Source organism: Dunckerocampus dactyliophorus, chromosome 14 (genome assembly GCF_027744805.1).
Source record: "Dunckerocampus dactyliophorus isolate RoL2022-P2 chromosome 14, RoL_Ddac_1.1, whole genome shotgun sequence".
NCBI lineage: Eukaryota > Metazoa > Chordata > Actinopteri > Syngnathiformes > Syngnathidae > Dunckerocampus > Dunckerocampus dactyliophorus.
Genome location: NC_072832.1, coordinates 23,832,593 through 23,856,224, shown reverse-complemented (window position 1 = coordinate 23,856,224; position 23,632 = coordinate 23,832,593). Strand labels below are relative to the sequence as shown.

The 23,632-nt window shown below is 42.1% G+C and overlaps 1 protein-coding gene across 10 annotated transcripts in view; it reads left to right on the top strand.

Annotated features, from left to right (window-relative positions):
• Positions 1–23,632, top strand: part of itsn1 (intersectin 1 (SH3 domain protein)) — a 68,682-nt gene that overhangs the window by 22,344 nt on the left and 22,706 nt on the right. For 3 of the 10 annotated variants that reach the window (XM_054798001.1, XM_054797992.1, XM_054797995.1), the window contains 10 exons: positions 11,943–12,026; positions 14,820–14,950; positions 15,015–15,286; positions 15,349–15,488; positions 15,618–15,632; positions 20,060–20,310; positions 20,416–20,677; positions 20,762–20,910; positions 21,641–21,720; positions 21,793–21,965. In XM_054798001.1, the coding sequence (XP_054653976.1) occupies positions 11,943–12,026; positions 14,820–14,950; positions 15,015–15,286; positions 15,349–15,488; positions 15,618–15,632; positions 20,060–20,310; positions 20,416–20,677; positions 20,762–20,910; positions 21,641–21,720; positions 21,793–21,965 (1,557 nt within the window). The remainder of the gene's footprint in view (positions 1–11,942; positions 12,027–14,819; positions 14,951–15,014; positions 15,287–15,348; positions 15,489–15,617; positions 15,633–20,059; positions 20,311–20,415; positions 20,678–20,761; positions 20,911–21,640; positions 21,721–21,792; positions 21,966–23,632) is intronic. The other 7 variants (XM_054797999.1, XM_054797998.1, XM_054797994.1 and 4 more) reach the window with 6 other exon arrangements.

The following is a 23,632-nucleotide window of genomic DNA, read 5'->3' as shown; positions in this document are numbered from 1 at the left end:
GAGACTTCTGCCGTAAAGCAACCAAACTGTGTGAAAGTAAAATATCAAATACACTCACAAAAATGTAAATGTAAACACTTTTGTTTTTGCTCCCGTTTTTCATGAGCTGAACGCAAAAGATGTAATTTTTTTCTGTACACAAAAGGCCTCTCTCTCTCTCTCAAATTATGACAAAAATCTGTCTTAGTGATCACTTCTCCTTGCTCAAATAATACGTCCACCTCATAGGTGTGGCATATGAGGATGCTGGTAGACAGCATAGTTATTGTACTGTACAGGTGTAGCCATAATAAAAGGTCACTCCAAAATGTGCAGTTGCATCACACAGAACAATGCCACAGATGTGGCAAGTGTTGAGGGAGCGTGCAATAGGAAAGCTGACTACAGGAATGCCCACCAGAACTAGTTTGTCTACCATAAGTCATCTCCAAAGGCGTTTCAGAGAATTTGGCAGTACACCCAACCGGCCCCACAACCGCAGCCTAACTACGCGTAACGACATCAGCCCAGGACCTCCATCTCCACGACGGGCTCGCAATTGTTGCAGCAGCTGCCAGGGTGGCTGCTCCCAGACCATCTTGGAGGTGATGATGCTAGATGTGGAGGTCCCGGGCTGGTGTGGTTATACGTGGTCTGCGGTTGTGAGGCCGGTTGGATGTATAGTCGTCCCTCACAATATCGCGGTTCGATTATCGCTCCCTCACTATATCACGTTTTTCAGAAATTAATGGGTAAATGATGGCTGTTGGTGGTAGACTATTATCTATTATTAGTCAAAACATATTGAAATGCAAGTGATATGTCATATTCTGGGCACTAGGAAGGAGTAATGACACAACATTGATGAGGTTTCCTTACCTTAACACTGCACGAAGTCACGGCATGGCAACAAGGTTTTATGGTTTTATATCCATGTTGTGAGCATGTAGTAAGAGGTACATTCATGATAACATGTAATACTTACCGTATTTTGCCATATTTTGGACATTATTTTAGGCATTAGTGTAACTTCCTTCCTGGGTGCACTGTTTTCACATAGCAACATAGAAGGAACGCTACACCTAGCGTTAACTTTTCCAAACTCAAAAACAGAAACACAGCAGCAGTGGCGGCAGCTCCAATATGTAACGTTACTTTTCAGTAGTGGCCTGAGGCATTGTGAGCTAGCCGGTGTGATGTGGCGAGGCGTCAATATGCCAGTAACCTGGTTGTTGGGCGTAACAATGTTAATAACAATAATAATGCAGCTGTAGTTTGGTTAATATGCAGGGCACATTATGTAAATGGCGCCTTGTTGTCGTCGCTTTTTGGAGGTGGTTTCAGAAGGCTTTATATGCGTAATACTGTAGGTGCGTACCATTACGTGCATTCTTAGCTGCCTCTTTTTAATTGTTTTTATCTTTTTAGAATGCAGAGAAAAGAGAAAGACGTTTGTTCATGTCTCAGATAAGGATTGTGGATGATGGGCAAAATAGTTTAGAAGAAATAAATAATAGGAGTGGAAAGGTGATCATAGGCTTGTTATTTCATGTCTACAGGGCTCTAATAATGTTTTAAGACCATATTCAGAAAGTCATAAACAGGTTTTTCATGCTCTAACTACAAAAATAATCCATTTATTAACATTGAATCCTGTATCGTTGAAATTAATTTATCGCGGTCGGGTCTGGAACCAATAAACCGAATTCTCTGCAAAGCCTTTTGAGATGGCTTATGGGATTCAACTGCACATTTTTGAGTGGCCTTTTATTGTGGCCAGCCTAAGACACACTTGTGCAATAATGCTGTCTCAGCAGCAATCTTGATATGTCACACCTGAGAGGTGGATGGATTATGTGGGCACAGAAGTGCTCACTGACAGTTTTAGACAGATTTGCAGCAATATTTTGGAGAGAGAGAGAGAGAGAGAGGCCTTTTGTGCACATTGAAAAAGTTTTAAATTTTTGAGTTCAGCTCATGAAAGATGGGAGCAAAAACAATAGTGTTTTGCTGAGTGTATGATAACAGGTATTCTTTGCATGTTGGGTACTATGAGCCAAACATAGCTGAAAGTACATGAATATGCTAAAATTGGGCTAATGTGCATGTCATGTTGCCAGGGTGCCGGTTGACCACATTCAACCTCCTTACAGTGCATATTTAACTCACTGTTCTTCTTCTTATACTTAACATAACAAATGTACATAGGTAATAGCAGAGCAGCTGGCACATACAGTGACTGATATGTTGAATTGTTTCTCATTCATGTCGATATTTCTGTGTGCACTGTGCAGTATACTCATGCTCGTTGCTGGAGAATTCAGGTCTCTTTCAATTTCACCAACAATGGTCTACTTTGGCAGAAGATGAAGTCTTTGTGATAGCTGTGTTCCCTCTGACCAGGGGTCTCATCTATAAAGCTTGCACACACACAGAACAGGGCCGAAAAGTTGCAGACGTCGTTTCCACGCAAAGTATGTGATCTATTAAAAACACAACCTGATTTGAGACTGTGTGCACCGGTACGGCACGTTTTGTAGCTGGTGTAGGGACTTTTTGGAGACATGGCAAAAAGGCGACGCACATGTGAAATCATTTTCGACATAAACATGCAATGGAAGCCAATAAAGGTTTAAATGCATCATTTAATGAAAACATCACGCCGTTATTGACTTAAATATTTGTGGAAAGCGTTGCTATTTTACAGGACACTGACAGATAGCATTTGTCAATCAAATGTAATATCTAGGTCTGTCACGATAACAAATTTTGTTGGGTGATAATTGTCCTACAAATTATTGCAGATAAACGATCTTATTGTTAACATTATTTTGAGACAATTTTTTTAGGAATGTAATGATAATATATGGCATAATAATTGGAGTACACAGTGTCAAAAGCAATAAACTTTAATTTCTTAAGTGTATTTAACATTGTAATTGGAACGTCAACAGCTTTTAAATAAAAATAATTATACAAACAAAAAAACAAACAACAAACAACATCATAAAATAAACAACCAAAAAAGACACCACCCCAATAAAAATAAAACTGCCTTTTTTTAAAGCAAAAATTGCACTTAAATAAAAAACAGAATCAATCTGATTTTGGATCAGTATCACTTTCGTGATTGTGGACAAATAACCCGGAAATACTGTGAAGTTCACATTGCATGTCAATGCAGACGTCAGCTCATTTGCATATTCACTTCTGTGTGGAATACTTGGTTTACGTTTAGTGAGGTGTAACGTTTTGTCGGAATTTGGTCAAGTACATGTTTTGGATGCAGCAAAATGCGTTTGGTACACAATGCTGTGTTATACTTTGGGAATGACAGCAGCTGTGATTGTATTATTTATTTCATTGTCACAAACTTTTCATGTCACAAAATGACGATGCGCCAACGGGCTGAAATTGACACCAGATGTTGTTTTATACACAACAGGCATAACAGAAATATTCCACACTGTTTCCTCTGTTTATTCAATGTTTGCAATATATTTTCACATAGCTGTGGCTTCAAATCACTGTAGTCTGTGCGTCGTGACCCTCGAAAGTCACTGCACTGTCGCTAGTACTCCTGTGAATACTCTCATTTGCCGGTAGCCCTTTCAGGAGAATCACCCATTTGTGTTTGCTTGCTTCTTACTCCTCGTGACACTCACTTGCAGCACTCTGTGTGTACACTCGCTAGTGCCAACAAAGCAGCACGCACATGTCAATTTATCGCAGCCGGTAAAATTATCGAGTTTGTTTTTATTTATCGTGCGGTTAATCAATTTATTGATTATCGTGCCAGGCCTAGTAATGTCCTATATTGTATGTGCTGGTCAACATATGGTGACTGGAAATAGACTGATAGTCATGGTAGCGGTCCTAAAGTATCATAAACACCATTACGCACCAGTGTAGTATCTGGACTAAAAGATACATGAAAAACACAAGGCAGCGCTTGAATATTTCACCATTTTATTTGATCTGGATGTCTTAAAAAATAGCATACATGAATAAAACGATTGCAATTGCATCTGCAACTACGTCTCCTTTAACCACAAGCACGGCTATGATTGTTTGTTGAGGATTTTGTAGCAATGAACAGTTTGAAAAATACTGGGCAAAATTGTCCAATGGTGTATTGCATCCATAAATGTAAGGATTTTTGCATTTATTTATTTATTGTTTGCATTTTATTCACTGACACAAGAAAACACACAATCTATGGTGATAAAGTAAGTGTAAAAAGAAAAAAATTGAATTAAAAAAAGAAAACGGAAAACCCTGAATTTTAAGAAATAATGTTTCTTACCACGGCCTTTATTTGTGAATAGTGTCAGGGCCGTGTGTGTAAACATACTATTTTTAGTTCCCTTTTCCACAAATGTGGGGGATTTCTTTTGTTGTGCTTTGAATTAATACACAAAAATACACATTCCAGTCTTCCCCAAGGCCTCCTACCGGCTGGGCATGCCCAGAACACCTCACCAGGGAGGCGGCCAGGAGGCATCTGGACTAAATGTCCGCGCTACCTCAACTGGCTCCTCATCTCGTTCTTTCGTTCACGACCCAAAGCTCATGATCATAAGTGAGAGTGGGAACATAGATTGCCCGCTAAATTGAGAACTTGGCCTTCCGGCTCAGCTCCCTCTTCACGACGACGGTCTGGTACAGAGACCACATTACTGCAGACGCTGCTCCGATCCGCTGATCAACCTCACACTCCAACCTTCCCTCACTAGTGAACAAGACCCCGAGATACTTGAATTCCTTTACCTGGGGCAAGACCTTTCTCCCAACCCGGGGGGTGCAATCCACCCATTTCCAACTGAGAACCATGGCCTCAGATTTGGAGGTGCTGAGTCTCATCCCAGACGCTTCAAACTCGGCTGCGAACCGCCCCAGTAAACGCTGAAGGTCACATGAGGCCATCAGAACCACATTATCTGCGAAAAGCAGAGACAAGATCGTATGGCCCCCCCCAACTGGACCTACTTGATGCCTTAGCTGCTGCTAGAAATTCTGTCCAGGACACCGCGAGGGACATGGTCGAATGCCTTTTACAAATCCACAAAGCACATGTAGGCACGTTGGGCAAACCCCCATGTACCTTCCAGTACCCTTGTGACGGTTTACAGCTGGTCCAGTGTTTAGTGACCAGGAAGAAAACCACATTTCACCTCCTGTAGTTGAGTTTTGACGGTCGTACCCTTCTCTCCAGCACTCCGGAATAGACTTTCCCTACGAGACTGAGGAGTGTGATCTCCCTATAGTTGGAACACACCTTCCAGTCACCGTTCTCGAAAAGGGGGACCACCACCCTGGTCTGCCAATCCAGAGGTACTGTTGCCGACTGTTCCCACGCAATGTTGAAGAGACGTGTCAACCAACAATTCAGGGTGAAACTTGTCCACCCCCGGAATTTTGCCACTGAGGAGTTTTTTTGACTACCTCAGATACCTCAGCCACGGTGATGGACCTGTCTGCGTTCCTTTCCTCAGACTCTATGTCCTCTGTGGAAGGTAGGTCAGTAGGATGGAGAAAAAATTATTTCTTCATAAAATAGTAATATACCTATATATATTTTGATGGTGGTAATGTCATCATAACGTTTAAATATCCGTCTGGAATGAAAGTAATTAATTTTCAACATAACTTCTTCCCTGTTTTGTCTTTTTGCATCCACTTTTACATAAAACAGACTTCACTAAGGTTACGGTATATTCATCTAAAATGTGATGATTATCGGGCCGATATGAGGGAATTGGGACGTCATATAGATAAATCCACTAACATCAAAAATAGCTTGGATAAAAGATCATTTAAAAAAATGCTCCAATGAGGCGATATTACTCCATCAATGGATGGATTAATGTCCATCAATCCATCCATCCATTTTCTGTGCCACTTCTCCTCATTAGGGTTGCGGGGGTATGCTGGAGCCTATCCCAGCTGACTTCGGGTGACAGGCGGGGTACATCCTGGACTGGTCGCCAGCCAATCACAGGGCACAAACAACCATTCACACTCACATTCATACCTATGGACAATTTAGAGTCAGCAGTTAACCTAACATGCATGTTTTTGGAATGTGGGAGTACCCGGAGAAAACCCACACACGCACGGGGAGAACATGCAAACTCCACACAGAAATGCCCAACGGAGATTCGAGCCCAGGGCTTCCCGATGTGCTGATTGTGTAGTAGTAATGTCATTTCATGATTTTGCATTAGGACAAATCAACTGGTACAGTCGGTCAAATCCAAATTAGTTTGAGTTCGAGCCCGACCAATAAGGGATTTTTGGGGCCAATATCTGAAAAAGGAGCATTGATCTGCACAGGATATATCATGTACATGAACATAAATTCTTATAATACTCAAACTACGCATCAGCGCAAAGAAGCAGAAGACTATCAAATCAGTGTAAGGAAGTTTAATTAGTAAGACTGTCAACATGCATTCCTGATCAAAATCTTAAAAAGACCAGTTGAAAAATTGCTAGAATTAGCATTTTGCACATTTATGAGGTTGTAAGTAGAGCTACAATATGCAAAAGCAAGAAGGGGGAGTGAGACAAAAAGCACTTTGAAAAAGTAATTTATTGAAAACAACAATTAAACTGAAATAGGCTGTTATCAGCTGATCAAAAGTTTAAGACCATCGCTCAAAAAATAACAAAAAACTCTACAAACCACAAAAAAAAATGTTCTCAGTAGGACTCAATAATGAGTAGCTCCACCGTTCTTGTTAATCACTTCAAAAATGGGTTTGGGCATGCTTGATGCGAGTGTTTCCAGGAGGCTAGTGGGAACATTGCTCCAAGTGGTGAAGATGGCTTCACGAAGCTCATCAACCGTCTGGAACTGATGGCCATTTTTATAAACGTCCCTTGCCATCCATCCCCAAATGTTCTCTATGGTATTTAAATGAGGGGAACATGTAGGATGGTCCAAAAGAATGATGTTATTCTCCCTGAAGAAGTCTTTGGTCAAGCGAGCATTGTGAACTGCAGCGTTGTCCTGTTGAAAAACCCAGCTGTTACCACACAGACGAGGGCCCTCAGTCATGAGGGATTCCCACTGCAACATCTGCACGTAAACGACCGCCGTTTGACGACCCCGCACCACCTGAAGCTCCGGGTGTTTCACTGAATGAAAAAGCACCCCAGATCGTGATGGACCCCCCTCCACTGTGCCGGGTAGAAAACATCTCCGGTGGGATCTCCTTGTCATGCCAGTAACGTTGGAAGCCATCTGGACCATCAAGGTTACATTTTTTCTCATCAGAGAATAAAACTTTTTTTCCACCTTTCAATGTCCCATGTTTGATGCTCCCTGGCAAAGTCTAAACGGGCAGTTTTGTGGCATTGAAAGAGACGAGGTCTTTGAATTTGTTTTTGTTTTTTAAACCCTTTTCCCGCAGATGCTGTCTGATGGTTATTGTGCTGCAGTCGGCACCAGTAAGGATCTTAATTTGGGTCGAAGACCGCCCTGTGTCTTGATGGACAGCCAAGCACATCCTCTCTCTGTCTCAGCGCAGGTGTGATATTTTTTTTTGGGTCTACCACTTGACTTTATTGTTCCATAATGCTCAGGATCTTTCAAAAAATCCTACCGTCAGGCAGACGCTACAGGAGTTTGAAGTCCAGGACCACAAGGCTGGCAAACAGCTTTTACCCACAGGCCATCAGGCTTCTCAACGAAGCACTCACACACGCCGCACGCAACAAACGCACACACCCATAGCACTTTATTTATTCATTCATTCATATTAATGTCTCTTCTGTTCTTGTTGCTTAATTTATTGGTATTTATGTTTATGTTCTTATTCATTTTCTTGTGTTTTCTTTCTTTTCGTGGGAGAATGAACAGAACAAGAATTTCATTGCATAGCAGAACTACCTGTTTTACTGTGCATATGACAATAAAAACTCCTGAAAATGTAGAATGACTGATTTACTGCACCCAACCTCAGCAGCAATGGCACGCAGCGAGAGGCCTTGCTTATGCAGCTCGACAATCCGACCATGTTCAAAAAGAGAAAGCTTCTTAGCTTTAGCCATCAGGAGGGCATGACAGTGTGAATGCCTGACAGAAAATGAAAATTTTGAGTAGATTTGGGCTTTTATAGCCTGTGGTCTTAAACTTTTGATCAGATGATAAACAACCTATTTAATTTTTTTTGTTGTTTAAATTATAAGGTCCAAATGTTTTTTTTGTCTCACTCCCCCTTCTTGCTTTTGCATATTGTAGCTCTACATAAAACCTCATTAGTTCCAAGTTTCAAAATTTTTCAACTGGTCTTAAGATTTTGATCAGGTCTGTATTTGTAGTGTTCTTTGCTTTGCTGGTGCTGGAAACCCTGGCAAGCCTTGCACACTGCACATGTTGCATCTAATGTAACGCCTCCACACCTTCTGCCTGTCAAATGAAAATACAGTGGCTTGAAAAAGTATTCATACCCCTTGAACTTTCCCACATTTTGTCACGTTACGACCACAAACATAAATATATTTTATTGGCATTTTAGATGAAAGATCAACACAAAGCGACACACAATTGTGAAGTAGAAGGAAAATTGTACATGGCTTTCAAATTAAAAAAAAAAAAAAAAAGAAAAATGTGGCGTGCAAAAGTATTCAGCCCCCTTTTCTCTGAGTGCAACCGAGTTGCCTTCAGAGGTTGCCTGATGATTGCTGAATGATCAGCTGTTGACCTAATGATCAAATGGAGTCCACCTGTGTGTAATCTAACCTTAGTATAAGTACAGCTGTTCTGTGACGGCCTCAGAGGTTTGCTAAGAGGACACTGGTCAGTGAACAGTGTCATGAAATCCAAGGAACACACTAAACAGGTCAGGGATAAAGTTGTGGAGAAGTTTAAAGCAGGGTTAGGTTATAAAAAGATTTCCCAAGCTTTGAACATCTCACGGAGCACTGTTCAATCCATCATCAAGAAATGGAAAGGGTATGGCACAGCTGCAAACCTACCAAGACATGGCCATCCACCGAAACTTACATGCCAAAGAAGGAGAGCACTGATCAGAGACGCAGCCAAGACGGCTATGGTAACTCTGGAGGAGCTGCAGAGATCCACAGCTCAGGTGGGGGAGTATGTCCATAGGACAACAATTAGTTGTGCACTGCACAAATCTGGCCTTTATGGAAGAGTGGCAAGAAGAAAGCCATTATTGAAAGAAAACCATAAGAAGTCTCGCTTGCAGTTTGCCAGAAGCCATGTGAGGGACACAGCAAACATGTGGAAGAAGGTGCTCTGGTCAGATGAGACCGAAGTGGAACTTTTTGGCCTAAATGCAAAACATTATGTGTGACGGAAACCTAACACTGCACATCACTCTCAACACACCATCCCCACTGTCAAACATGGTGGTGGCAGCATCATGTTGTTGGGCTGCTTTTCTTCAGCAGGGACAGGGAAGCTGGTCAGAGTTGATGGGAAGATGGATGGAGCCAAATACAGGACAATCTTGGAAGAAAACCTGCTGGAATCTGCAAAAGACGTGAGAATGGGGCGGAGGTTCACTTTTCAGCAGGACAACGACCCTAAACATAAAGCCAGAGATACAATGGAATGGTTTAAAACAAAACATATTCCTGTGTTAGAATGGCCCAGTCAAAGTCCAGACATAAATCCAATCGATAATCTGTGGCAAGATCTGAAAACTGCTGTTCACAAACACTTTCCATCTAATCTTGCTGAGCTTGAGCTGTTCTGCAAAGAAGAATGGGCAAAAATTCCAGTCTCTAGATGTGCAAAGCTGGTAGAGACATACCCCAAAAGACTTGCAGCTGTAATTTCAGCGAGAGGTGGTTCCACCAAGTATTGACACGGGGGCTGAATACTTTTCCACGCCACATTTTTCAGTTTTTTATTTTTTTTTTTAAATTTGAAAGTCATGTACAATTTTCCTTCTACTTCACAATTGTGTGTCGCTTTGTGTTGATCTTTCATCTAAAATGCTAATAAAATATATTTGTTTGTGGTCGGAACGTGACTAAATGTGGGAAAGTTCAAGGGGTATGAATACTTTTTCAAGCCACTGTATATACTTTACATTTGCTGAATTTTGGTCATTAGCTTAGAATTTGATACCACTGTATAGTTGAGCATTTTAAAATAAAAACAAGTGGCTGCATTGGGCTGACAGTGCTAATACATGGGCTAATGTAAGGTGCTTTTCAACAAATACATGATGTGCTTATAAAAGGCTTAGTGCGTAGAAGATGGATGGATGGATATTCACAAAAACATCTTACCAATATCTATTAGTCATACTAGCTTTACTAGCTGTTGAAAAGTTCTGCAGCCACTGATATTTGCAAACAGCTGCTGAAAACATATGCTGGAGCAAACACTAAAGAGTGAAAAAAAAAGTTGTCTGCAAACAAAATAAGAAATAATCTAAACATTCATCACGTTACAAGAGTTAAAAAGGGACTAAAAAATGTATGCGACAGTTTTGCTGCTTTCAAAACATGTAATATATCAAATGACAACTAAATACATTACTTGGAACATTTTCAAAATGATTTGAATGATTTGAATCAACTTGTGACTGTATGATCCCCTGGAAATTTTGCATGAAAGTATGAAGTGGGACCTTGTGCACAGTATGTCTGCATTTCACTTTAAAATGCTGTGTAGTCTTAGATAATGGTGGACATGTGAATTAGCAGCAACTTATACGACGTTAAAGCGCTGTAATACGCTCTCTAAAACTTGTGTGAAAACTGGAATGTTCTCCTTGACGGGCCCTGACATCCTGGCACTAAAGTGTAATTTTACAAAGTCACAGCTTACCACAGTGTACAAAAATTCAGTTTCTATTCGCACTTAAGTCGTCTCTTTCTACAGCGGACTGAGTTAGGCAGAGCAGCAGAGGGAGAGCGCTTCTCCGTGTGTTTTAGGGGGAGGGGCCAGGTACAAGGAGCAGGCAGACAGAGAGAGACACTGGGAGGGAGCGACTGAATCGCTGTTATATCAGCTACATTTTCACCGATATTGATTAATTTGATATAATTAATCTTTGATATGTCATAATCGGCCCGATATCTCGGGCTCTAGTTTGCGTCCTTCTTACCTCCTGGTGTTCACAAACATATAATTATTTACTTGGTTATAGTTAAATCTGAATAAAAGAAGTTGATAGTTATTGGTTACCAGTACCATATCGGCCTTGATAAGCAGAAAGTTATCGATATCAGTTGCATCTCTTGGGAATATGAGTATAAAGGTGACTCTAGGGGTGTTATTTCATGTCTGGAGGGCTCTAATAATGATAAACAATGGTATTGAGACGTACAAAGTTATGGGTATCGGTTTGGGGAAATAAATTTTGTGATATCTACTATAAACCACAAATTGTGTGAATGTGTGTGAACGCACATACATTTGTCCATACACACATTTTGGGTTTCTTGTGTACGGAGACTTTTATTCAGATTTCTGCCCACATATTTATAGATGAGGCCCCAAAGCATTGCATTTACCAACAAATGCTGAGCCAGGTCAGAGAGATGCAGACTCGTGGAGACGTGCGATGTCTTGCTTACAGCAAGAATGGAGGAAAGCATCACTATATATTTTTCCATTTTTAAATTCCTAATGTTGTTGCCTGAATATATTTTGCATCTACACGCGTGAATGTGGATAAATGTTAAGCGCAAACAGCAGACCTAGAGCGTAACATGCATGCTGCTGTAAGCGCAGAGGATGAAAACACTGTTTGACTCGCTGCCCTCCGTCTTCTTTTTGACTCCACTGCCCCCTCAAACTCGCCACTGCTGTGTGTTCTTCTCTTGCCCCGTAACCCTTCACCATCTTGTGCAACACGACACTCCATTCCCTACCATACTTTGTGAGATTTGCAAAATGAACCCTTCCTTCTGTTTTCTACTCCTTTATTTATTCCCCGACACTGTCCCTTTTGCTCCATTGCCCATGCCAGTCTCTGTGTGAGTTCTATGCCAGCCACTGTGCCAGGATAGAAGCCCTGCGACGCCAGCTTGAGGAGGAGCAGAGAGGGAGACAGGTAGAGCACACTGCCACTGGTGGACTGGGGTGGTACTACAAGTGGGATGCAGCCTGATTGAAGAAAAAACACACTTAAATGACTGTACCAGAACATGAAACAGTTTGGCAGGTAGTTTGAAGTAGGTACAGTATACATCACTACACTTTTAAAGTATTTTGCTTTGAAACAGGGAAACAAAAGCAAACAAAAGCAGGCAGAGCATATCAGTCACAAAAGACAAAGTGGGGGATTACCGTAATTTCCGGTGTATAAGCCGCTACTTTTTTCTCACGCTTTGACCCATGCATCTTATGCGGTGATGCGGCTAATTTGTGATCATGTTCTGGTCTCGGGACACCTCGTGTGCACCAGAGCAGTCGTTCTGTCCTTTGTCATCATTAGTGATGTGCAATACCACCAATTTGTTTTCTGATTCGATGCTGAGTGAAATTCAGGCTGGTATCAGTGATACTGTTGCAATACCAATACTTATCATTATGTCATAACGATAAATCCGATAACATTTAAATAGCTCAGATAGATGATAATTTAAAAAAAATGCTCCAATTAGGCAAAGATTAACTGTACTGTGCGGGTGAGCAAATCAAGCGCTCCTTTTTTCTCCTGCCTGTGACGTTAATGGCCTGTCGTAACTTCCCCTGAGGTCAATAAATAAACATTTCATTTTAAGAGAAAGACATTTCACGCGCTAGCTGTACGCCAGCATCATTACGGTGACTGGGGCTTATTGTCCCACGGCATTTGAAAAGTGCAAAAGGTTTGCCAGAGACCTCCGTGGCGTCACACCAGCTGCTTGGAGCGTGTGTCAGAATACAGTACACCTTGCTGGGCCATGCCAGGTAGCTCCTCCCACACCGTACTCTGGTTCTCCTGATAGTAGTGATGTAGTAGTAATATCATGATATTTGAATAGGACAAATCAACAGGTACAGTTGGTCTAATCCAAATTTGTTCCAGTCCTTCTTACCTCCAGGTGTGCACAAACTACAGTTAAATGTAAATTGAAAAAGTAGATATAAAAGTTATTGTTATCATATTGGCCTTGAGAAACAGAAAGTTATCGGTATCGGTTTGAAAAAAAAAAAAGATATCCATACACCGACTGCATCGGGTAAAGCATAGCTGGTAAAATAAAGGCTATAAGACATCAGAGTAATTCATTTATTTAAAACAACTGCATAACATTCAGACAAGGTCTCAATAATTAAGTTACTTTCCACTGCATTCATGTTAATGATATACGTCATATCAAATGACTGAAGCATCAAAGTATCGGTATTTTGATTTGAGAATCCATTTTAGAGCCCAAAGATCTAGTATCTGAGGTATCAATATTTCAGTATCGATCTGCACATCACTACTCATCATCAACGCGTGGAGAGGTGCAAGTGATGCGACTTTCAGTTTGAAGGCGAGTGATCTAGCAGCTTCTTATCGGGTCTGCTGGTAGATCTTATGTCGTGAGGTCCACTGCCACCGGTAAGTTTTGGTGGGCTGGACTGCTGCGTGCTGGGGAGGACAGCACGGGCTGATTTGCCTTAGGGCAGGGGTGAGGCTGGTAGCGACAACAAAAGGAGAGAGATCGGCGGGGTGTGTGCTGAGGGAATTGTGAGATTGTTCGCTTCCAACAGGCTTTGGGTTTTTTTGAGCTATTGTCTTAAACTTTTGATCAGCTGATGAACAGCCTATTTCACTTTAATGCTTGTTTGCAATGAATTACTTACTCAAAATGGTTTTTTTCTCACTCCTATTTCTTCTTTTGCATTTTGAAGCTTTACCTCTTAAGATCCAACAGTGCAAAATGTACATTCTTGCAATTTTTCCAACTGGTCCTAAAATTTTGATCGGGGTGTATGTACAAGTCTTTTTTTTCTCTTTCGGCTTGTGTGCTTTATAGTCCGGAAATTACGGTACTCATTACAGCAGAAAGGCAGAGTGACAGCATGAACATGTAATGGTCCCGTTTTGTTGGTGTTTGCCGTTGCTGACTGCTTGACATGCATGCACTGATCCTCGTGTGCTGTTTGTTTGTCGCCTGTCCGTAAAACATTAGTTGATCCAGGACAAACGAGTGTTGATAAAGTCAATAAAGCTGTGGTTGATATTTCTTATTAAAAAAAAAAAGAGACATGTGACATCTTCCCTCCCCAATACCTCCACCATCACCTCCCTACGTTAACTTTGTTTTCTGCTTCTTAGTCCTGTCACCTTCTGCTCCACCTCCTCTAATATTACTCATCATCTCTCATGTGTGACACTGATCAAGCAGTCATAAGGTGTTAGCTGCGTTATCAGATGAAGTGTGGCTTAAGCCGCATCTCTTCACCTATTATGTCCTTATTGTGCTATCATGTGTGCCCTGAGAGGTTTAGTAGATCTGATCACACGGAATCGGACGGAGAAAGTTTTAATGTGCTTCAGTGTGTGCTTGTCAAGTGTATTTAGGAATGTATGCATGGCACATTGTGTCCATCACTTCCTGTTTCGGATGACTTGGAGTCTCGATGGCCTCAGTCTGTATATTAGATCAGTTTAGTCTGCTCCTATTGGTTGTTTGGCCACGACACAACCGATGACAGAGTTTTCTAACGGCACAGTTGGTTGTCATAACTTCACATTGATCCCCTAACTAACACATTTTGCTGTTGTTACTGATGCCGTTGTTGCTGATGCTGCTGTTGCTGCTGCTGTTGTTGTTATTGTTGTCAATGGTAACCCATAGCAACCAGCCATCCGATCCCAATCCCCTCCTTACCAGTGTGCGTTCCTGTATCCCATGTTGCTTTGCAGGAGCTGAGGGAAATCCACAGCCGGCAGCAGAGACAGAAACAGAAGGAGCTGGAAGGAGACGCACATGCCCTAATGCACGCTCACATGCACGCCCCGAGTGACAGGAAGTCTGCTGAGCTTCAGGAAAGCAGGTGCGATTGAAATGTGCTCACACTTCTCTCCCACATCAGGAGCGTCAGCGTTGTGCTCTGTCAGGTTGTCCTCGGACGAAGGCTTGACTTGGAGGGAAGATGCGGCGAGTTCTGCCCTGAAGGCGCCAAGCCCCGCCTCTGCGTCCCACGCCTGGCTCAACAGAGTGACCCAAGAAGAGGAGGAGCGGAAAAGGAGAGGGCTGGAGGAGGATGAAGAGGGTCGAAAGGCTGCAGTATCAGTGGAGGAGAAGGACGACGAGGCCAGAAGCAAGAAAGACATGCAGGAGAAACTGAGCAAGTTGTTCAGCCAGCCTGCCGACCCCTGGGCTTCCACAGGTAGTTGACATTTGCACACTTAATGTTTGGTTTTGGTGGCTGATGCACATCGTCTTCATTAGCAGAAAAGGCTCCAGTAGCAAGTCTGTTTGAGCAGCAGCAGCAGCAGCAGCCAGTGAAGGTGGTCTACTATAGAGCTCTGTACCCATTTGACGCTCGCAGCCATGATGAGATCAGCATCGCCCCCGGTGATGTCATCATGGTATGGATGCATATATTACCCACAACACTGTGTGTGCGTGCGTGTTTTCTCTTTTGACCTGTGTCTCTCTTCTTGGAATGTGTGGCATGCATTAACCCTTTGCTCTCTTCTGTGCTGTGCTGGCTGAAGGTGAAGGGGGAATGGGTAAGTTCTTGGCTCAGCCCTGTGTTGTGCTTCCACCAGTCACAAGACCACAGACTTCATCTTCACGTTCACTTATGAGCCATTTGAATGAATCTTAATCAGACGTGGTGTTGTGCTTGACTAATTTGGACCGTTTGTGCTATGCGGTACACTTCACACACTAACTATACTACAAAAAAAGATTAGTTGCGATAATCCCTAATGCCGCTTATAGAGAACATACCAACCCTTGATTTTTAAAATGACATTTATTAACATTTGTTGACGTGGTAAACTTTCAAACAGCTAAAATTGTGCATGAAGAAAAAAATAACCTGCTACCCAAAATCATCGAGAGATATGACCTTCGGAAAAAATTCAACTTAAAACACTTGTATGCACCAACAACTCTAAAAACCTTCATCGTATCTGTGTGTGGAATCAAATTATGGAACGGATTGCGTAAAGAACTCCAACAGTGCACTAAAATGAGCCATTTCAAGAAACAGTACAAGCAGTTGATGTTTACAAAGTATAAGGAAGAAGAGGTCCTGAATATTACATTGTTTATACTCCCTCATCATCCAACAATGTATGTGTCAACTTTGTTTATTATTGTATTTATTTTTTTAATGAGTGTTATACAATTTACTTATATTGATTTACAAACCTCAACTTCATTGTCACACATTGTTGTGTTGCTTGGGGATTTTTGCCTCTTATCTGTTGTGAACCCAACCACTAATTGTAGGTGTTTGCTTCATATTAATTTGGTCCATCTATGGCCTTACCAATTACTCCATTAATTGAAACACCAATCTCCAGATTAATCGACTAAGAAAATGATTATGATTGTATTTTTGTGTGCATTTGTTTTACTGAAGGTATTTGACAAACATTTTGATTTTTTTTTGTTGTTTAACATTATTTTAACAGAATATTCAAGCAACCTGGTGTTTGTGCACTTATTTGCTCTGTCAGTCAAAATCTTTTATTTCTGAATAAAGAGGCGGACATTAACAGTGTGTTTTAAAAAAAAATCTGGTTAATCGATTAATTGAAAAAATAATCAACCCATTAATCGGTTATTAAAATAATCGTTAGTTGCAGCCCTAGTTAAACTATTATGCAAAAAAATTGTCCAAAGGTAAGTCTCCAAAAGATGGCTTTTTAAAGGTGTCTTGTGTAGAAATGTGATCTCTAAACCTTACTGGTTTTGAAGCATCATATTAGCAGAAAGTTAGCATCTTCACATGCTACCAGTTAACGTAATAAGTAATGATGTAAATATCTTTGTGGGGGACGATTCAATGCGCATCTAGAGACACAGGTTAAGATACGATTCAAAAATGATGAATTTTAAACACAGAACAGTTTGATATGATTTGATAGTGTAAAAAGGATTTGATTCGATTCAACGGTTACATTTGTTGATGTAGACATTAATCTTACATTATAAAGTAAAGAAGCCCATTCTATAAAAGTGTCATTCTTACACTATTTTCAAATTTGTAAAAGAGCACATCATATTCCCAAGCATGCAGGAAACATTCAGGCGCAATGATAAAAAAAAAAAAAAAGTACCTAAAATAATTTGTAAATACTGTGTAAAATTTTATGAAAAGGAATGTCAATTTTGGAAATATGTGCCATTATTTTTATTTAAAAAAAACTATACAGCAAGAAATCCCCCAGTTTTTGCATGTTTAATGCAAGCGGCGACTTGTCCCACTTTATTCAACGGTCCTTGAACGCACCTTCTAACTTTCTCCCACGCTGCACAGATAGACGACTATACTGTGTTTTTCCCCTTTTTCTTTCACCTCATATTTAGTCCCAAATGCTGATATTATGTGGGAATGCATCAAGGTAAGATTTGATGACCTTATTGACTGCTAATGTGCATGTTTGTATGGTGGACATCCTTTCTGAAAAACCAACTCCATGGATATCCGTGGATAGTGGCTCTGTATTCATTTATTGCTTTTAATTTGATGTTGTTACTGTCTGAGATTTACACAATACCTAATAAATAAGAATAATTAAATGGCTATAATGTACATATGTTTTGCTGATGTGTTGAAAATCTTTCCAGGTGACTCGCTAGCGCGCTGCTAATGCTATTTAGAGCCATTCTCGTCTTCAGTCATGCTAAGCAACGGAACATGCGCGACAATCCTTTCGCCGGCAGCCCAGTTTCTCACGTTGTTTAAGAGAACCAGCTGTTAGTCTTGCGACACCCGGTGCATGTCTTTACAATCGATTAAGCTTAAGGATTTATAGCTGATTCCTATCAATCCAGGAGGCTGACATCAATGCAGCCGCATCTCTCGCTTGGCAAACCGGATATCCGGTCGTGTAGGTTTATCGTTCACAACCCTAGTAATACTTATTTTTGCTCAGGACACTAAAAGTATGATGAAGGTCTCACGTCATACTTGACAGTTTGACTAACTATTTCCCGGTGGAGTTGAAACTCCTATTACACTCCTATTATGGTGCCTTTCTAAAGGTTCTGTCCCTCTTTGGCGCCAGATTTTTCACCCAAAAAATATAAGAGGATCACCACCGGCTAGCATATGTTGCCAATAGTGGTTTCAGAGAAAAGATGGTGCAGAAATGTATATATATTCTGCTGAATGAAATTTCTCATTCGGCCCAAAAAGGGGTAGTGGCGTTCATGGCTGTCACTCACTCACTCACGGCTCATGCACACACACATGCCTGAAAAATGGCAAGAATGTACATTTTGTACTGTTGGATGATAATGAGGTAGATAAGTTTGATAGAGGTATGATAAGTAGAGATGCAAAATGCAAAAAGAAGAAATGGGAATGAGAACAAAAAAAAACATTTCAGTAAGCAATTTATTGCAAACAAGCATTAGAGTGAAATAGGCTGTTCATCAGCGGATCAAAAGTTTAAGACCATAGCTAGAAACAAAAACAAACTCCCCCTAAAATGGGAATAAAATATTGAAAAAAGGAGTGAGTAATGAGTATCTGTTGCATTCATTAATCAGCTGAAAAATGGGTTTGGGCATGCTTGATGCTAGTGTGTCCAGGGAGACAGTGGGAATGTTGTTCCAGGTGGTGAAGATGGCTCACGGAGGGCATCCACTGTCTGGAATTGATGTCCATTTTTGTAAACTTCCCTTGCCATCCATCCCCAAATGTTCTCCATTGGATTCAGATCAGGAGAACATGTACGATGGTCCAAAAGAGTGAGCTTATTCCTCTGGAAGAAGTCCTTTGTAAGGTGGGCATTGTGAAGTGCAGCGTTATCCTGTTGAAAAAGCCAGTCATTACCACACAGACGAGGGCCTTCAGTCATGAGGGATGCCCTCTGCAACATCTCCACATAGCCAGCTGCCGTTTGATGCCCTGCACAACCTGACCCCTGCTCCATTGTTCCATTGAAGGATCATGATGGCGCCCCCTCCACTGTGCTGTGTGGAAAACATCTCAGGTGGGATCTCCTTGTCATGCCAGTAAGGTTGGAAACCATCAGGACCGTCAAGGTTATATTTTTCCTCATCACAGAGCAAAACTTTCTTCCACCTTTCAGTGTCCCATGTTTGGTGCTCTACTGCAAATTCCAAAACCAATTTTGTGGCGTTGAAGGAGACGAGGCTTGTGAAGATCTTTTTTCTTCTTAAAAGCCTTCTCTGACAGAAGCCGTCTGATGGTTATTGGGCCGAGGATGATCCCGTGTCTTGACGTACAGCCAATGGCATCCTCCGGCTCACGGCCTCTGACATTTTTGTGGATGTTTGAAGAACTTTCAAATGACTGTCTTACTGCAACCAACCACAGCAGCAATGGCGCACTACGAGAGGCCTTGCTTATGCAGCTCAACAATTCCACTGCATTCAAAGAGAGAAAGCTTTTTTCCCCTTTGCCCTCAAGAGATCATAACAGTGTGAATACCTGACACTAAATCACATACAGTCCACATTTTTGCCAAGATTTTGCCTTTTCAAAGCTGTGCTTTTAAAGTTTTGATCAGCTGATGAACAGCCTATTTCACCTTAATGCTTGTTTGCAATAAATTGGTTAAAACATTTTTTGCCTCACTCCCATTTCTTCTTTTTGCATTTTGAAGCTCTACATAGAACCTCCTTAACATCCAACAGTGCAATTTTTCAGCTGGTCTTATTTGGATCAGGAGTGTACGCGCACTCTCAGAGCAGGTATGGATAATTAGCAGTCATGACAGAGCAGGAAGAGGGCGAGATAAAGTGCTCTGAAACGCTAGCGTCCCCATTTTTAGTACCTAACCGTGATGGACAGCACCTTATATTGTCTGCATATAACACCTTTTAAAAACCTGACATTAATCCACCATGCAGGGCTGGTACCAGTACCACCTCTCTTAATTGCAAACATGTGCTCCTGCTTCTATGTTGATGCTAATGTGCCCACTAACTGTCTCCTCTGCCCTGATAGGTGGATGAGTCTCAAACGGGTGAGCCCGGTTGGCTGGGAGGAGAGCTCAGAGGTCGGACAGGGTGGTTTCCAGCTAATTATGCCGAACGAATACCAGACAGTGAAGCACCCATCAGCCTGCGTGCAGCCGTCTCAGCAACCCCCACCTCAGCCCAGCAGCAGCAGCCCATCAGCACGCCACCTCCAGCGCCTGGGCCGACCTCCTCGTCCACATCATCCACTAACAGTAACTGGGCCGACTTCAGCACCACGTGAGTTTTTCTTGCTCCATGCATTATTGATGTTTCGTTGTTTTGACAGACATTATCTTGCGTTACCTTTGATGAATGCGCCATGTGTCACTAAAATATTCCCAGCTGGCCCTCAAATACGAGTAGCCAGATAGATAGCGAGGGATGGGACGCGTGGCCTACCTCCTCGGCCGCTCAGAATCCGTCCCTCAGCGTCCCCTCAGCACAGCTGCGACAGCGCTCCGCCTTCACCCCAGCCACCATGACAACAGGCTCCTCCCCTTCTCCCGTGCTTGGACAGGGGGAGAAGGTGGAGGGTCTGCAGGCACAGGCCTTGTACCCCTGGAGAGCCAAGAAGGACAACCACCTGAACTTCAACAAGAACGAGGTCACGATAATGCAATTTATCCTGGGAAACTTTTTGTTCAATATTGCATAATAATCTGGCATCTTGTGTGTTGTCGTCTCACAGATTATAACAGTGTTGGAGCAGCAGGATATGTGGTGGTTGGGAGAACTCCAGACTGGACAGAGAGGCTGGTTCCCCAAAAGCTACGTGAAGCTCATCTCTGCCGCCATGGCGCCACCAATCATAGCCTCGGCACGCAGTAAAAACACCAGGTACAGGTCAAAGGGCAACCTTTTACTTAAAACTCGGGGTGCACAATAATTAATGGACAGATATGAGGGGAATTATGACGTCATACTGATACATTCATTAACATTAAAAATAACTCTGATAACTGATAATAAAAAAAAGGCCCAATGAGGCGACATTGCCTTTACTGTGTGGGTGAGCAAATCAAGCGCTGCTTTTTTCTCTTTTTTTTTTCTTCATTCGATGTGGGGGCGGGGTCTCATTGAGCTCACAAAAAAAACGTATCCGCCACCTGAAACACTGCATCGCTACGACGCTTGGTGCATGTTGAAAAGAGAAAAGATTTGCCAGAGACCTCCGTGGCATCCCACCGGCTGCTCTGAGCGTGTACCCGAATACAGTGCACCTTGGTGGGCCACAGCAGGTGGCTCCCTCCGCTCTATACTCTGGTTCTTCTGATAGTACTGTAGTTATGTGATAGAAGTCACCTCATGATATTTGATTAGGACAAATCAACAGGTACAGTTGGTCAAATCCAACTTTTTTCAAGTCCGTCTTACCTTCAGGTGTGCACAAACTACAGTTAAATCAAAATAAATTAAAAAAAAGTTATTGGTAACATATCGGTCTTGAGAAGCAGAGAGTTATCGGTATCGTTTTGAAAAACTTTGTGAAAGCTGATAATGTTTTATTCAGTAAATGCTCAACAGATGACAAAATGAGGTAATATTAAAGTGCTTTTTGTTTCATCAGTGAGACTACGGTGTCAGAAAGCCCCCCGAATGGAAAACGCCCCTCCCCCACTCCAGTCAAGCCCACAGAGTCTGGAGAAGGTAACCTCTGCATTACATTCATTTCTGTTGTGTATGTGCCACTCACCTTGTCCTCTTGGCGTTTTTGCACAGAGTATGTCGCCATGTACACCTACGAGAGCAGCGAGCAGGGCGACCTGAGTTTCCAGCAAGGGGATGTGGTCATGGTGACCAGGAAGGAGGGAGACTGGTGGACAGGCATGGTCGGGGGCAAGACCGGAGTCTTCCCGTCCAACTATGTCAAACCACGCGACTCCAACTCAGAGGTGAGGTGCCCCTCAGACACAAATGAAGATCAACATGAGCACTTGTGATGTGTAGATTCTCAGTCATCCAGGTCATGGTAATCCACAATCGAGGCGGCTGGACTCGTTTGTCGGAGATGTTTCACCTTTCGTCCAGTTCTAAAATTTTAGGTGCGGAGTTTCTTTACTTATGTCCCCTGTGAGTGGTCACAATAAGGTTGCTGTTGTTGAAGCAATTGACAGGATTCTGCAATCTGACAAGGTGCAGTCTAATCCTCAACATTAGGTCTACAGAAAACCCACAGGACCAGTACCTGCTTTTTGACTCCCACCACCCCGTAGAACACAAGCTCGGGGTTATCAGAAAATTCGAGGGCGGAGCAGAGAAGATCCCCACCACGGACAACGGAAGGCAGAAGAGGACACACATCAGGGGAGGCTCTTTAAAAAAAAAAAAAAACTCAAGAAAGTCAGCGTTTAGTTTGCAAGTCTCAAGACAAGATAAGACAGGTCGCGTCAAGCCTGACATCAGAGGCTTGAAATTTTCTAGAGATGCACGATATCTTTTTTTTTCCTCAAACCGAGACCGATAACTTTAAGCTTGTCAAGACTGCTATGATGCCGATAACTGATAAGTTTTTTATATCTACTTTTTTCAAATCTAGATTTAACTGTAGTTTGTGCGCACCTGGAGGTAAGAAGGACTCAAACAAATTTGGATTTAATCAGCTGTACCTGTTGATCTGTCTGAATCAAATATCATGACATGACTACTACCACATCACTACTATCAGGAGAACCAGAGTATAGAGTGGAGGGAGCCACCTGGCGTGGACCAGCAAGGTACACTGTATTCAGACACATTCTCCGAGCAGCCAGTGTAACGCCACGGAAGTCCCTGGCAAACCTTTTGCACTTTTCAAACGCTGCAGCACAATAATCCTCAGGTGTTGTAGCGATTCTGGCGTTTCAGGTGGCTGATGAGGTTTTTTGTGTGCTCAGTGGGTTTTTATTTCCCCTCATTGCGGAGCATTTGGTACAGCTAGCACGCAAAATGTCTTCCCCTGAAAGTGAATGTTTGTTTACAAGTGAGCTAAGGGGAAGTTTCGACAGGCCATTAAGGTCACAGGCAGGAGAAAAAAGGAGCGCTTGATTTACTCACCCTCACAGTATGGGTAATCTTGCCTCATTGGAGTGTTTTGTTTTTTTTAAATTTTTGGTTATTGGAGCTATTTGTAATGTTATCGGATTTATCGGTATGATGTCATAATTCCCTTATATCGTCCCGATAATTATCGGTCTGACAATTATTGTGTACCCCTAAAATTTTTGCACTGTTCAGTGTTTACCAAATAAAATACCATTACTTTGTAATGTGAAAATGTTAATTAAATTCTCCTCAGTAGCATGTTGACACATCCCATCTGGTGTTAAGCACTGCCCCTCTTCTGCAGCCTGGCGCATCCTTGTTGTTTGTTCTTCAACCTGATTGGACGTGAATAGATGCGAGTCGAGTCAAACCCACCAATACCAAAAGCTGGTTCACCCCAAGAACAAAATCTTGAGACGCAAACTCAGCAATGTTGTTTATGCAGTGCAGTGTAGTGAGGAGTACAATGCAATGACCTCTACATTGGAGAGACCAAGCAGCCCTTTTGCAAACGCATGGCACAACATCGTAGAGCAGT